Raw genomic sequence first — 15,050 nt, 5'->3', positions numbered from 1 at the left:
TTTTAATTTAGTAAAACATGAAATTGACACTGTGACCATGTTTAGAAATGAGTTTTTAATTTTCTTTTGTTGTTCCCAGAGGTGAAGTGTATTTTCTGTGTCATTAGTGGGACCAAAAGGAATTGCAAACATTTATTTTTAAATAGGTTTCTTGAACACTCCCATTGTCTTTCACTGGTTGACAAACAGTTCCAACCCAAACTCATGCCATTGGATTAGCCAATGTTGCTGTGTCTGGCTGGTAAGCCACAGTGCTTACATTTTTAGAGGTAATCAACCTATGAATGGCCTACTTCTAGTTGTCTCTGCACATTAAACTGAGGTGGAGATAACATCAAAAAGTTGCACACTTCACCTTTTAGTTGAATGTAATAGTGGGGGACAGTATATCATGACTATAATAATTATAGAACAATTATTTTTACTTTAATGTACAGTATGTGTATATACTAGTTTCTGAGTAAATTAATTTAGCACAAAAGATCCTTGTGTAAAAGGGTCTAGTATAGGCTGGGATGATTTCTGGGATAAAGTATCCTGACATTAGTACACAGATTTATGCTGGATAAAGGCCCATTTAAATCTGTAAATAGCACAACATACTAATGTTGATTAGCGGTCCTACATTTTACTTATTTTTTTTTAATTAATCAGTGCAGGTGACCCACAGACATCACGCATGACTAAATTTGCTGTACACTGAAAAATAACTAATCACCAGATTGTCCTGTTTGCATCAGCGTGTGAGTACTGGTCATTTAACCCTTATGTGCTTATCACAACCTCGATATATGGACCATGCTCCTGGTTGGACTGTCATAACTCAAACAAGAAATTGTGTTCATAGTAATTAAACGAATTGCTTAAAATGTCCTAACTGACCTAATGAGTATATGTAAGGTCTAATGTCCATTTAGGGACACATTTCATCCAGTTGGAGTTTTGTATGCAAGAATTGTACATTGTGCATTATCCTGCTTCTTATGCAGCTCGTTGCATCCCCTTTTGACATTTTATCATGTGCATGATATGAATTATTGACATCAATCCAATTCTCAGTATCAGGAATAAATGTACTACTAGAAACGTATTATAAACATAGTTGTATACTAGTTTATTCACAATTATCGGTTACTATGGCAAGCCGTATTGACTTTTGATCATGCACAGGATATGAAATATTGATTTCAACAATTCAGTGAAATATTTTTAGTTAAGTTAAATGCTAATTCTTGATATCAGGAATTATTACTAGTAAAAAAATTATAAAAGATATCTGCAACTGCATTTTTACTAGTTAAATCTGTCACAATGGTCTGTCATTATGGCAAGCCAAACTGACTCTTAATCATGTGCAGGGTATGAATTATTATTGATATCAACAATTAAGCTCTCACTAGCCAATTCTTCATGTCAGGAATGGAAATTATGGAATTATTAAAGTGCTCATTTTTGATGTCAGTAATCACATTTGCACAAGTAAAATGTTATAACTTGGTATCATAAATTACGTCATCACTCAGAAATTTCTTGATATCACCAATGGAATTTCTTCTATCATACCGTCTAACCATCAGTATATACTCATTTTTAATATCTGTAATTGTATTATCACTAGTAAAATTTCTCAATGATTTAACATTTTTACTTGTAACAACATCATTATTTATATAAAAATAATTGTTTTTGCTAGTACAGTTGCTGATAGAGATATGTAATTTTGTTTTCAACAGGAGTGATCAAAGTCAAAGATTTTATTAGTGCAAGATTAATCACTGATATAAAAATGTAGCACTTTTACTAGTAATTCCATTGCTGATATCAAGAATGAGTATTTAACTAGTGAAAATTGAAGATCATTCATGTAATCCACATGACTAAATGTCAAAAGGGCTCGCCTAACAAAGTACAAATAGACATGAAATATTGATTTGAACTTCAAATAATGTGAGAATAAGCAGTGTGACGGTATTAAATGGCAAAATGCTGCGATTTTTCAATTGTGACACGTTTAACTATGATTTACCTTTGCATGATGTCACATTCTTTTATTTATATATTTATAAACAATTTTATTTGTTTGATTTGTACTACTTTGTTTTGATCATAGCTTTATTTTCATATCTTTTTCTCTCTCTTTCCCTAGCTCGGGCGGATTAATCCAATCCTCTCTCTGTATTCCTTGCAGAAACTTTGAGGTTCTCTCAACTTTAGTGCATGTGTTGTTTTGAACAGCTCCACACATTGTTCTAGATCTGCATGTCAACTGTGCTAAAACTTAAATTAGTATAATTTATTTGTTCATCTCAAAAGTTAGAAATTAAAATGTAGTGCTTTTTTGAGACCTAATATAGTCCAAAGTCGGTGAAATTTTAAGAAATGTTTTAAAAATGTAACATTACTGTAGTTTTCATGGTGCATGTCCCCTTAGATACAGGTTTTACATTAGTGAAGAATAAAATAATAAAAAAATGCCGTTAGAAGCAAAATCTCGAAGGGCACATTTTTCTTTTTTTAACATTTTGAGGGATGTGTAAATTAACCAAAAATGACTATTGTTGCTTTGCGCAGGGATGTGCAATATTTTTAATTCAGAGGTCATTTCAGGTGTGTGTGTGACATTGAGAGAGACAGGCAGTCTTTTACAGCAGTTTCCATGACAACCAGAGGGCAGGCACTGCTGAATCAGTGTTGTAATTATCAATGACTTGTGGTTAATAAAATAATATTACATGGTTGCATTGCGGTTTCTTTACTCTGCACGTTGTATTAGTAAAAGTTATATTTCATCTTATTTATGAACATTATTTCAACATGACAACACAACTTAATGACATGATTTTAATTTCAAAACATTCAAAAATATTAAAATAATAAAAACTGCAAAATAAGCACTTATGGTTACAGAAATTTAATTTGTACGATTACATTTCTTGCTTGCTTGGGTGAATGTCAAGGTCATATTTTACCCCAAAATCAACAAACTATATTTTGCATATAGAAAATGTGGCATATTTTTTTTAGGACCATTACAAATGTTTGCATTGCATTACAGTAATCGGAATCACTTTTAAGAAAAAGTGGTATTAACAAAAAAAATAAAAGAATTTGAGAGCAAATGTGCCTAATTGTTCCAAAACAAATTTACAGTTCAAAAAATCTTACTGGAAATGAAGCTCTTCAGGCTTCATTTCCTTAATGCAAAATAGTTTTCTTTTCCTTATGTTTTTGGGGTGAAATGTGACCTGGGCATGTTATCAAGAGATTCAGAATACTTTTTTTTTTTTACAAAGAACCACTCAGGAAATTATTTTGTGGGATTGTGTTTTAAGCATTTTCACTGCTATGCAGAAAACCCTCTTTAACAACATCATCTTCACTTTCTCTGTTGGAAGCAAAAAGCATGCATAATAATTACAGATTTGACACGTTATGTGCATAAAATGGGCAGGTAGCTGACCTAGTCATGAATTTTGCCCATAAACAGCAGAAGTGTAGTCAATGATGTTTAAAGCCAAACAATACTGACAACCTCTCACTGATGCCAAATACTGACAACAAAAACCCAAAACATAACATTATTAATCTTTTTTTTTTTTTTTTAAGTGGGTGATAGAGAGTGATTATGTCCAAGACATGCAGGCACATATATTGAAATATGATCATCCTGTCCTTGTCGACAAGTTTGGTGTTGGCCTAGCTATTTGTTTCCAAGTTAGACACTGAAATGCTTCTTTTTAGTACTGTATACTTGTAGAGTCCGGTTACATACTGATAATAAGCTACATACTAAATAATCACTTGATATTACACAACTGGAAAGATTGGGGGCAAGGTACCAAACAAATTAAGTCAAAACAACATCAAATCCAAATGTCATCCACAAATCCAATAATCCCAAACTAACAATGTACATAACTCACCACCAGAGGGCAGCAGTGAGCATTACAGCGGCTGTCCGTTCATCGAAATCCATGAGTGTGGATGTGACCTGTGACACACACAGAAGTCAGAAGTGCTCTTTGGAGTCAGTTAGCAAGTTTTTGGGGTCACTGCATGCCAAACCACTGTTCTTGATCGGCCCACTGCGCCGCCTCACTGTCACTGCCCTCCAGGTCTCCGTCCTCCCCGCTGCCCTCCATATCATCACCGTCAAGCTCCACTGTTGCGTCTGTGGGGCTTTCCTCCTTCTCCATCTTCTGCATGCCCTCAAGGGACTTCTGGTCGTTCGGATCGAGGCTACAAGAATAAGGGACAATGACTAATAGGGTTGGAAACAGAGTTAAAAATAAAAATACAGAAACTGAGACTTTCAGTTTCGTTAATAGTTACCGAACGTGTAGTTTCCCGCCGATCCAGACGAAACGGCATGCAAAAAATACTCTTACAATGTTTCCTACTGTACAATTTTATTCACGAACCAATGTCTCATTTCGATCTGTTCTTTTGAATCTACAGCACGCAACATACAGCACAACAGGTGTAGTCGGATTCCCAAAATAATAACTCTTTTGTGCTGGTTCTTTTGAATCTACAGCACAAAACACTTATAGCATCTTAGTGTAGTCCGATTCCCGAACGAATGACTCTTTTGTGCAGGTTCTTTTGAATCTACAGCACAAAACAAAGCGCAACAGTTGTAGTCCTATTCCCTAATGAAGTACTCTTATGAGCTATATAATTTGAATCTACAGTGTGCAACATACAGAACAACAGATAGACGATAGACCGATTCCTGAAAAAATTACTCAGTTCTAGTCAGTTCTTTTGGGTCTACAGCGTGAAACACACAGCGTGTTATAGTCCGATTCCCAAACAAATGACTCTTATGAGCTGGTTCTTTTGAATCTACAGCACGCAACATACAGCACAACAGGTGTAGTCCGATTCCCAAACGAATGACTCTTATGAGCTGGCTCTCAATCAAAACATATACATTTATTAATTTTGAATTTCTCATTTCCAAATAATTCTTCCTCAAAATAACTAAAAGAATCATTAATGGATCTGTTAAGGAACCGGAATCATTCAGAGGAATCAGAATCATTAACTTCCGTAAGATTCCCATTCCTAATGACTAAAAAGAATGTCCAAAAATACAAAAGGGAAAGATCTTTTAAAACATCTAGTTTCAAAATTTCTGAGAAATGTAATCTTTGTATTCATGTTGTTCCATACATATTTGAAAATGTACAGTACATTACATTTAACAAATCTAAATATGTCAAGTGGTTTAACAAGCAAGTAAAAAGTACTAACATTCTTTCTTTCACCTTGAGTGTACACTTATGTCATTTTTAATCATTTACAATTATGTAAATATCATAATTTTCTTTTAATCATGAATATCATATCAAGTTTTCATAGGGTTACTCCACTGAACAATCCATGCCTCTTGAGGAAAAAAAAAAAAAAAAAGGCTGAAAATTTAACCTTGACAGTTATCTTTATTCTGTGATATAATTCCTGTTTTATGGTTTTCTAGCTACATGATGACAAAATATTGGTTTCTCCACAATGACTTTGATATAGTGGACAAAAGATGTTCAAATATTTATAACTGTTTTAACGAAACTGCTTCTTATTTTTTTTAAGAAATAATAAATCAAAGACTATGCTTTTGCCAATCGTTTACATTACATTACAGAATTTCAACATTAAATATGACTTTCGTTTTTATAATTTCATCACCTAGCCATGTTTGATTTAAGCCCCACATAAAATAATCAGAATTCATTTGAATGCAGATATTACAGTTAGCATGTAATGAATGGTAATCTTGGTACATGTTTGTATTTTTTAGCTGCTTGATATCATTTTGATGTAAGGTGTGCCAGCAATAGAGGAGAGTGATGTTACCTGAGTGCTATACTGTACTGGTCCATGGCCTCCTGATAATCATTAACAGCTACGAGAAAATCTCCCAGCATTCTGTGAAGAACACAGTCGCTCTGATTGGCTAAAGTGTTTCGTAGAAGTGCGATCCCTTCCTCATGTTTCTGTTCTCGACCTGAAACAAAAATAAATAAGATGTTAAGTAGTGATAGGCCGATACATCAGCTAAAATAATACATGGGCCAATATTTAGCCATGTTGAGATTAATTTCTTATAGCGGTGTCCACTTGCCGGATTAACAGAGAAATGGTCATTCCATCAAATGTCTGTTCTGAGAGCCTTGCTGATTTTTGTTTGGACACACTTGACTAAATGTACAGGTGGCAAGAAAATGTATGTGAACACTTTGGAATTAGATGATTTTCTGCATTAATTGGTCATAAAATGTGATCTCATCTTCATCAAAGTCACGTATAGACAACCAACAATGTGCTTAAGCTTACAACACACAAACTATTATAATATTTCATGTCTTTATTGAACACATCCCATTAAACATTCACAGTGTTGTGGAAAAGGTGAACCTTTGAATTTAATAAGTGGTCAATCCTCCTTTGGTAGCAACAACCTCAAGCAAGCGTTTCCGGAAGCTGCAAATTTGACCTCCTGTAGGATATCTTGATAAACATGGGAATTCGATCCCTTGATGATGGCAAGTGTTCCAGGCCCCAAAGCAGCAAAGCAGACCCAAATCATGATGCTCCTTCCTCATTACTTCAAAGTTGGGATGATATTTTCATGTTGGTATGTGGTGCCCTTTTTACACCATACGTAGTGCTGCATGTTCTTCCCAAAATATTCAGCATTAGTTTCATCAGCCCACAAAATATTTTCCCATTAGCGTTGAGTGTCAAGGTGGTCTTTGGCAAACTTCAGGTGCGCAGCAATGTTTTTGTTGGAAAGTAGCAGCTTCCATCGTGGTGTCCTGCCATGAACACCATGGCTTTTTAGCGTTTTCTGTACAGTAGACTCATGAACAGAGATGTTAACCAGTTCCGATGATTCCTTCAAGTATTAAGCGTTTTTACCTCATTGAGCATTTTGCTGTGTGCCCTTTGATTCATCTTGGCTGGACGGCCACTTCTAGGGAGAGTAGCCACAGTACTAAATCATCTACATTTATAGACAATTTGTCTAACTGTGGACAGATGAATATCTAAGCTCTTCGAGATAACTTTATAACCCTTTCCAGCTTTGTGCAAAGAGATGAGATGTCTTCAGAGATGTCTTTCTTGGAAGGCATGGTCCACTTCAGCAGATGCTTCTTGTGAATAGCACACTCAAAATGTTTGGGTGCTTTTTATAAGTCAAAGTATCTCTAACCCACACCTCCAATCTCATTTAATTAACTGGAAGCCAGGTTTGCCAAATCCTAACTTACATAAGCTTTTGTTGATGTCATTAGCCTAGAGGTTCAGATACTTTTTCCAACCTACAATGTGAATGTTTTAATGATGCATTCAATATATACAAGAACAATACAATAATTTGTGTGTTAATTGTCCAAACAGATTGTTTTTTCATTATTGTAACTTAGATGAAGATTACAATTTATACATAAACGCATGTAATTCAAAGAATTCAAAGATCACATATTTTTTCGTGCCACTTTATGTTTCTCATGATCTTAAAAAGGCTTATGCTTAAAATTAGCTAGTGATTAAAAAGATTGACATACTTAGGAGCTCTGCTTTCTTCACAACAGCTTTGATGTAGTCTGGTCGTTGTGCGAGAGCTTTATCCAGCAGTGTCTTCGCTTTCTCTTGAGTCATGGGGTCTTCCAGACACACTGTGGCCAGGATGGTGAGAGTTTGGGCATTAGCACCGAGAGTCTTGTAGATGTTATTGGCCATTCCCATCGCCTCACGGATACCATTAGAAGCAAGGTAGCAGTCAATCAATCCTGCAAATAAGAAATGAATGCTTTAAGTCGATTCCAATTGGGCAGAAAATAGCACAGGCTTTGGCCAACCTATATATCCGATATGATAAAACTGAAATTCTTTCTTGCCTTCATAGCAGTCCAGACGACAGGGTGCCAGTCTCATGGCTTCTCTGAAGTGTATGATAGCTTCCTGCACTCGGCCCATGTTGCGAAGCGCTGCCCCCTTCAGGAGGAGAGCCTGCACACTGTTACTGTTCAGCTGAATGGCTTTAGCACCCAGATAGAGGGCTCGAGAGTAGCGTTTACTGTAGAAACTGTGACATCTGAAAGACAAATCAAAATTCAAAGACTGTGAGATAAAACAATATTTTTAGTGAGTTTTTAGCCTTTTTGAAACAGTTTGTCTTTATAGGAATAGACTCACCCAGAGATGACCCAGGGCTCGGCATGCTGGTCAGATATGTTGAACAGTCGTCCTCCAAGAACCTCAACATCTTCTAGGTGACCCTCTCTGGCCATAAGATAACCATACACATCCATACCTACAAATTAATTGTATTAGTTCATTCTAAGAGACACATATGTGGACAACAATTTTTAGGAAAACTATTTGCTCTAGTAATTTATTTATAATTTTTTGGCTTGTTTATTAGGTGCTACTAATTACAAATCAAAAAGGGAAATGGAAAATGCACACAGCAGACACACCCGGGTCTCAGGAGGTAAAAGAAACATCATGCAATGGATCGAAATGCTTAAAGAATTGTTTTCAGCCTTGTACCTTTGATCAGATAAGGGTCGAGCATCTGTGCCTGCTCGAACTTTAAGATGGAGTTCTTGGTGTCTCCAGCCCTGAAGTACACGTCGGCCAGGGTGACTAACAAATCAACGTTATCCCTCAAGAGGGACTTCTTCTCCAAAGAGCTACAGGAGGAGAAGCATTATTCAACAAAAGCCTAGAAAATGAGAAATATTTGTGGGTCATTGACAAACATTGTTGTCAGAGGTCATAAAAATGAGTTTAAAACATGTGTTGAGTTTGTATAATTATATATATTAATATATATATATATATATATATATATATATATATATATTTTAAATACTTTCCTTGCACCTGAAATACAAGAGTGTATGCAACATAATTAGAAATAATAATAAAAAAAATTAAATCATGATTTTTTTTTAAATACATTTTTGAATCAAGAATATCAATACGCTTTATTTAATGATATGACAAAATAATTATTTTTTAATTTCATAAACAGTACTGAATGTCTAAAGGGGTCCTCTCTGTTTTTTAATCACATTACAACAAAATGAAAACCTGCATGATGTTTAAACCACCCGACTTTGACGGTGGACAAAAGTTTATGAAATATTAATCATATTTTTATATAAAATGGTTTCACTGTTTTTTTTTAAAAGAAATAAAAAAAAAAAGATTATTCTGCACTTCAGCTTTTAATTATTCTTTTTTTAGACTCCAGACCACATGACATTTAATACACCTGGACCAAAAAAATAAGCATCGTGTCATTGATCCATCAACAGTGTATAGCTAAGAAATGAAAGATGGTTTATTGCAGACACACAAGGAGAATTTTAGAAGAATCTTCACACAGCTCTTTTGCATACAAAAACAGTTTATATTGACTACAGCTGTCAAGCACAAAAAAAGGACAAAAACACCATGAAAGTGCCAAATAAAGTAGTTTCAAGACCTGTGTGCTATAATTCAAGTCTTCTGATTTTATGCGATAACGGAGTGAAGAACAGACATTATTCACTGAAAATCTTTCCTAAGTTATTCTGCATAGATATTTTTCAACAACCAAAAAAAAAAGAAATCTCTAAATATCTGCATAAACACATTTCTCAACAAAATCTGACAACTAATATATATTATTTCAAAATGCTTCCATGGCAAACCAACCCAGCTAGGATATAAAAGATGGTTTACAGCATGTACTAATGTTAAGATTCATTTTAAACTGCACATTTTAGACACTGTCAAATCCTCACCAGATAGTGTTGATAGCTCTCTGATTGTCCCCTCCATGTATGAATGCATGAGCTTTGATCCAAACAGACAGCCAATCAAGATTCGGGATGCTCTGAATCACGTCCATTGTCATGGAAGCGACCTCCGCCCCCTTCACAGACAGAGACAGAAGCCCTGCAACAGATTAGAGAGTGGGATGCTTTTATAACAATCTTTCAACACAAAGTACAAGCGGTCAAAACAACATCGCAAAAAATGCCACATTCTTACGAACCAATTATGGCATCAAGAGCCATTGGACACTGTCTTAAGACCTCCTTGTAGCTTGTAACAGCTGAACGCTCCTGGCCGGCCTTTCTGTAAAGATTGGCCAGCATCATGTTGATCTATAAATAAATCATATGCAAACAATAAAGCAATGTGCTCATTTATAACAGCAATCATAATATACAGTAGATCTGAAAAAAATATAGACCTTTGGTGTCCTCTGACGAGAAGGGATCCCATCCAGCACTGATATTGCATCTTTATCCAACTTCAGAATAGTGTAACACTCTGCGATTTTATATTTCACTTCAATCTCTGATGGCAAATTCTGAAGTTAATAAGTAAAATGCTTGTTAGGACAGGAATTTCATTAACTCAAAAAATTGCCATGGCAACTTGGGTTTCACTGAAGTACCATAGCAGATACAGTTATTGTCAATCTTATAAAATCTTATCAATTTAACAATTTAATATTCATTCCTTTTATTAATAACAGTGGCGGCTTAGAAGGTGCCACAATATTATTGTATAAACAATAACTGTACTACTTACATTTATTCATTTTACAGATGCTTATATCCAGAAAATAATACAAACAGAAGCAAATAATCCAAAGCAGAAAACACTGCACTAAGCTATAGTATTTTGGTGGAAACTATGTTTACCAAGGCCAATTAGTATAAGGGAGATATTGAGGGTTTGGGAGAGCTCACCTGTGCTTGCAGTGCAGATGTTGTGCCACCCGTGTTGGAGGGACGCACTTTGGAAGTTTTGCTGAGCACTTTCTTCTGCTGTAAAGCCATGTTGTATTTGCAGGCTGCATTCCTGTACTCTTTATCATGGAAAATGGCATCAGCATGATACACCAGCAGCTGGTATTTCTGAGATGGTGAGAAGAGCTCCCTGTGAAGATAATAAATATATAAAAAATAACATGAACCAATGAAATGTGCACAATAAGAACAGAATGTGTATTAAAAAAGTAAATAGGTTTGATTTTGCTTTCATGTTGACTTTAAAAACTGCCTCCTCTACCAGAACAGCTTTTATATACAGATATATATATATATATATATATACACACACACACATATGGAAAATAAAACACTTTTTGCAATATCATTAACACTATATATCACTTTATGCATGTTTATTATTGCATTCTACTTTATTGTGTGAGTTTATGTAAGTTTGTTGTCTGTGAAAGTTGTTTACTCTTTGTCTGTCTGTTATAGGAAATTGTACATTGGCAAGAAAATGTATGTGAACCCTATGACACATATACATGTGTCATGTATACGTTTGTCTTAAAACCTGGTTTGATCTTAATCTAACTTACAATAATGAACAAACACAAACTTTTTTAAATAATAACACAAATTATTGTATTGTTCTTGTCCATACTGAATACATCATTCAAACATTCATAGTGTAGGTTGGAAAAAGTATGTGAACCCCAAGGCTAATGATGTCAACAAAAGCTAATTAGAGTCAGGAGAAATATGGCATCCAACTATTAAAACAAGATTGGAGGTGTGGTTTAGAGCTACTTTGACTTGTAAACAAAGTTTGATATTATTAAAAAGAAGCATCTGCTGATGTTGACCATGCCATACAAAAAAAAAGAGATTTCTGAAGACCTACGGTCAAGAATTGTTGCTTTGCAAAAAGCTGGAAAGATTTACAAAGTTATTCGTCTGTCATCACAGTTAAACAAATTAAGTACTGTGGCTAATCTCCCTAGAAGTGGCCGTCTAGCCAAGATGACTCAAAGGGCACACCACAGAATGCTCAATGAATCTGAATTACAGCTAAAGACTCAAAGGGATGATTGGAACTGGTTCACAACTCTGTTCATGAGTCTCCTGTATGGAAAACGTTAAATAAGCATGGTGTTCATGGCAGGACACCACGAAGGAAACTGCTGCTTGCCAACAAAACACTGCTGCACACCTGAAGTTTGCCAGAGACCACATTGACACTCCACAACACTACTGGGAAAATGATTTGTGAACTGGTAAAACTAAGGTTGAGTTGTTTGGGAAGAACATGCAGAACTATGTTTGGTGTAAAAAGGGCACCGCATTCAAACATGAAATCATCATCCCAACGGTGAAGATCAGATCGCATTTTATGACCAATTAATGCAGTAAACCTGCTCACATACTTTTTTTTCTTGCCACAGTATGATGCCTTAGTTCTGCGTGAAGCACCCAAGAAAGAATTTCATTGTAGTTTATACACTATTCTGTGCATACTGCAATAATGATTTGACTTCAAACATCATAGTCACAACAGTTACTTATATATTACTTAAATAATACTGTGGTATCTTGGTATTAGCCAAATAAATACATATAAATAAGCTTAAACTGATAGAAGTAGAGGCCATATTAATTTGCTATGGTCCAAAAGCACTGAGGTGGTACCATGATGGTATCAGATGGCAATAATACTGCAGTACTTTGACTTACCATATTATATGTAATGTGTATATGTAATAATAAAAATAATAATGTGAACATGCATGATAACACATTTCTCTGTTGTTGTATGCTGTTCTGTGGATCTGACAAATAAACTTTTACCTTTAGTGTTAGATAGTGCCTTTAAGTAGTCCATGTTCACAATGCTTTATATTGTTCATCATTGAACAGATAGACACTTAAGATCAGACAACTTTCATATGGGGTTTTATAAGTATTTAAGATATTTACATATTTTATTTTTAGTTTATGCATTTTATACGTTATATTTGTATTCTAGTATTTCAACATTTAGTATATATGCGAATATATACTTATTTTAAGATATTGAAAATGACACTGGAGATACTCACGGGTTGTTGGTGCTCATGGTAAGGAGTAAACTGCTGATGATCCGCACATTCGAGTGCAGCCCGGCCGCTGCCATATCCCGCACATGATCGATCACATTCATTTTCACTCGATTATCTTTAAATCAGGGAGAACAAAGATAGTTTACAGATGCGACACGACACAGGGAATATGAAACAACAAGCCTGCGAGTTGTTTTTTAAAAACATGGAAGGTAATTATAAGATTTCAAAATAAAAGTCGCAGAAAAAAAATATTGTTAATAGCTGCCAAGTGTCATAAAAATATCTAAACAACAAGAACATTTACTTGAGAAACAAAATTGTGTCAGATATTAAGAATGTTTTTCACAGAATATATCTTTAATTTAGGTTTTTTTTCTCCCCATTGGCAAATTACAATAGAAAGAAAGAAAATTGGCAATTGTACCATACAATTCACAATAATAATAATAATAATAATAATACATGTGACAGAAATAAATCTTTACCCCACAACATCCGGGTTTTGTAACGTAAATTTATTTTGTAACGTTTGCAGGGTACATTTCGACAGCGATGAATGGGAGACCACATCAAATAGTATTTTGACTTATTAATTTGCTCCAATACCAAAACAAAACAAATACACTATTACGTTTGAATTACTTTCCAGAAGAGGAAAAAATTGATAGCGGTTTATTAAGATAGTCAGATGGGAGAAGATGCCACATTTACTGTCACTCGCAGCTGTGGTAATTCATTTTTTAAAACGAATTTCAGGGTAATGTAAAAATAAGAACAATATTATAAATGTACACTCATATATATATATATATATATATATATATATATATATATATATATATATATATATATATATATATATATATAAAGTATAATATAAAAAAAATTGCGAAATTTACGCTGCTAAAAAAAGGCGGAAACGGGTCATCGCAGTCTGTGAAAAGGTACCATTGGAAATCAGTTGTTCCTACCCAAAGAGGTTTTCAAGGCATGTCAATCCACTCGGCGGCAATCTTTGGAACGATCCTTGGCAGCTATTTTCTATGTAAACAAGGGGCATACAAGGATAGCTCTTATCTACTTGAATGGCGAACGACCGAAAACTCCAAAATCTTTGGTCATGATTACGATCAAAGAACGTATTTCAAACCAGTAGTTACATCTTACATCAATTGTATCATAAATTGTGCTTCTTTTGCTCAGATCCCACACAAAAAAAAAATGTTAAAGGCTGGTCTAGCTAATGTGCATGCGCGATCTCGGGTTGACTGGCAGGCGATGTCTGTGTCTAAAAGTTGATTGGCTCTTTTACCTGTAAGGTGGGACTTTTTTCTTCATCCGCCATATTAGGCGTTCCAATTTCTCCAATTCGTTTTAATACAAGTAGTCCGTCTTGATCTAAACAATCTTTGTTAGGAGGAACACAACAAGCCACGACTTCCTGTTTCACTGGTTAATTTAGCAGGACTGAGGTGACAGACAAGCAACATTCCTATTGTCATTCATCGGATAGACCTGAGAATACAGTAATAGCGTGTAACCAAATTAGGAAATGGCTAAATTTATCGGTTGAAAAAGACAGTTTCTATGGATTGAATGAATTGAAAAAATTTCCAAGGATCTCAGTTGGAAAATTGCAGACATTAGTTGAGTCTTTGGGTCAGAACGTCTCTAAAAATACAATCAGATGCCACAACTTGTTTCAGAGGATTTCCAAAAAATCCTTTGCTCTCATCAAACAACAAACTCAAGTCCCATACAGTTTGTCAGATATTACTGGAACTTTTAGTGTTAGTGGGTTCTTTGGTCAGATGAGACCATTGAAACATAGCCATTCAAAAAAGTACCTTATCCCCACTGTTTTGAAGGTCCAAAAAGCACATAAAGGCAGCATAAAAGTATTCCATTCGACTCTAGTGGTTTAATCCATATCTTCAGAAGCAATAAGATAAGTATGGGTGAGAAACAGATAACACACTAAAACTAATCTTTCACATTCTGTTTTGTTTTTGGCGATTCACATTCTTTGTGTGTATTACCAACCACTGGGCAGGGAGGATAATTTCTAGTAAAAAAAATAACTTCTAGATATTGATCTGTCGCGAGTACAAGCAAAGGCCGAAATGGGCTTCCTCAGAAAGGTGGCGGGCTTCTC

The 15,050-nt window shown here is 34.9% G+C and overlaps 2 protein-coding genes across 5 annotated transcripts in view; one reads left to right on the top strand and one right to left on the bottom strand.

Moving 5' to 3' along the window:
- The window catches only part of atp2a2a (ATPase sarcoplasmic/endoplasmic reticulum Ca2+ transporting 2a), a 38,406-nt gene extending 35,668 nt beyond the window's left edge, over nt 1-2,738 (top strand). For all 3 annotated transcript variants that reach the window (XM_052094062.1, XM_052094061.1, XM_052094063.1), the window contains one exon: nt 2,147-2,738. In XM_052094062.1, coding sequence (XP_051950022.1) covers nt 2,147-2,160 — 14 coding nt within the window. In that variant the 3' untranslated portion in view covers nt 2,161-2,738. The remainder of the gene's footprint in view (nt 1-2,146) is intronic.
- A 139-nt stretch (nt 2,739-2,877) lies between these two features.
- anapc7 (anaphase promoting complex subunit 7) lies at nt 2,878-14,224 on the bottom strand. 2 transcript variants are annotated; one of them, XM_052094065.1, is made up of 12 exons: nt 14,208-14,224; nt 12,893-13,007; nt 10,767-10,956; nt 10,262-10,381; nt 10,061-10,172; nt 9,807-9,960; nt 8,563-8,705; nt 8,206-8,323; nt 7,908-8,104; nt 7,575-7,799; nt 5,860-6,010; nt 2,878-4,239 (listed from the first exon to the last, which is right to left on the bottom strand). In XM_052094065.1, the coding sequence occupies exons 2-12, from the start codon at nt 12,991-12,993 to the stop codon at nt 4,050-4,052; spliced, it is 1,701 nt and encodes a 566-aa protein (XP_051950025.1). In that variant the 5' UTR covers nt 12,994-13,007; nt 14,208-14,224; the 3' UTR covers nt 2,878-4,049. The 2 variants fall into 2 exon arrangements, with proteins under 2 accessions (XP_051950025.1, XP_051950024.1); XM_052094064.1 differs by lacking the exon at nt 14,208-14,224 and adding an exon at nt 13,867-13,925.
- Nucleotides 14,225-15,050: the final 826 nt, after the last annotated feature.

The sequence above is a fragment of the Xyrauchen texanus genome, chromosome 27, assembly GCF_025860055.1.
Source record: "Xyrauchen texanus isolate HMW12.3.18 chromosome 27, RBS_HiC_50CHRs, whole genome shotgun sequence".
NCBI lineage: Eukaryota > Metazoa > Chordata > Actinopteri > Cypriniformes > Catostomidae > Xyrauchen > Xyrauchen texanus.
This window is presented reverse-complemented; position numbering and strand designations above follow the sequence as displayed.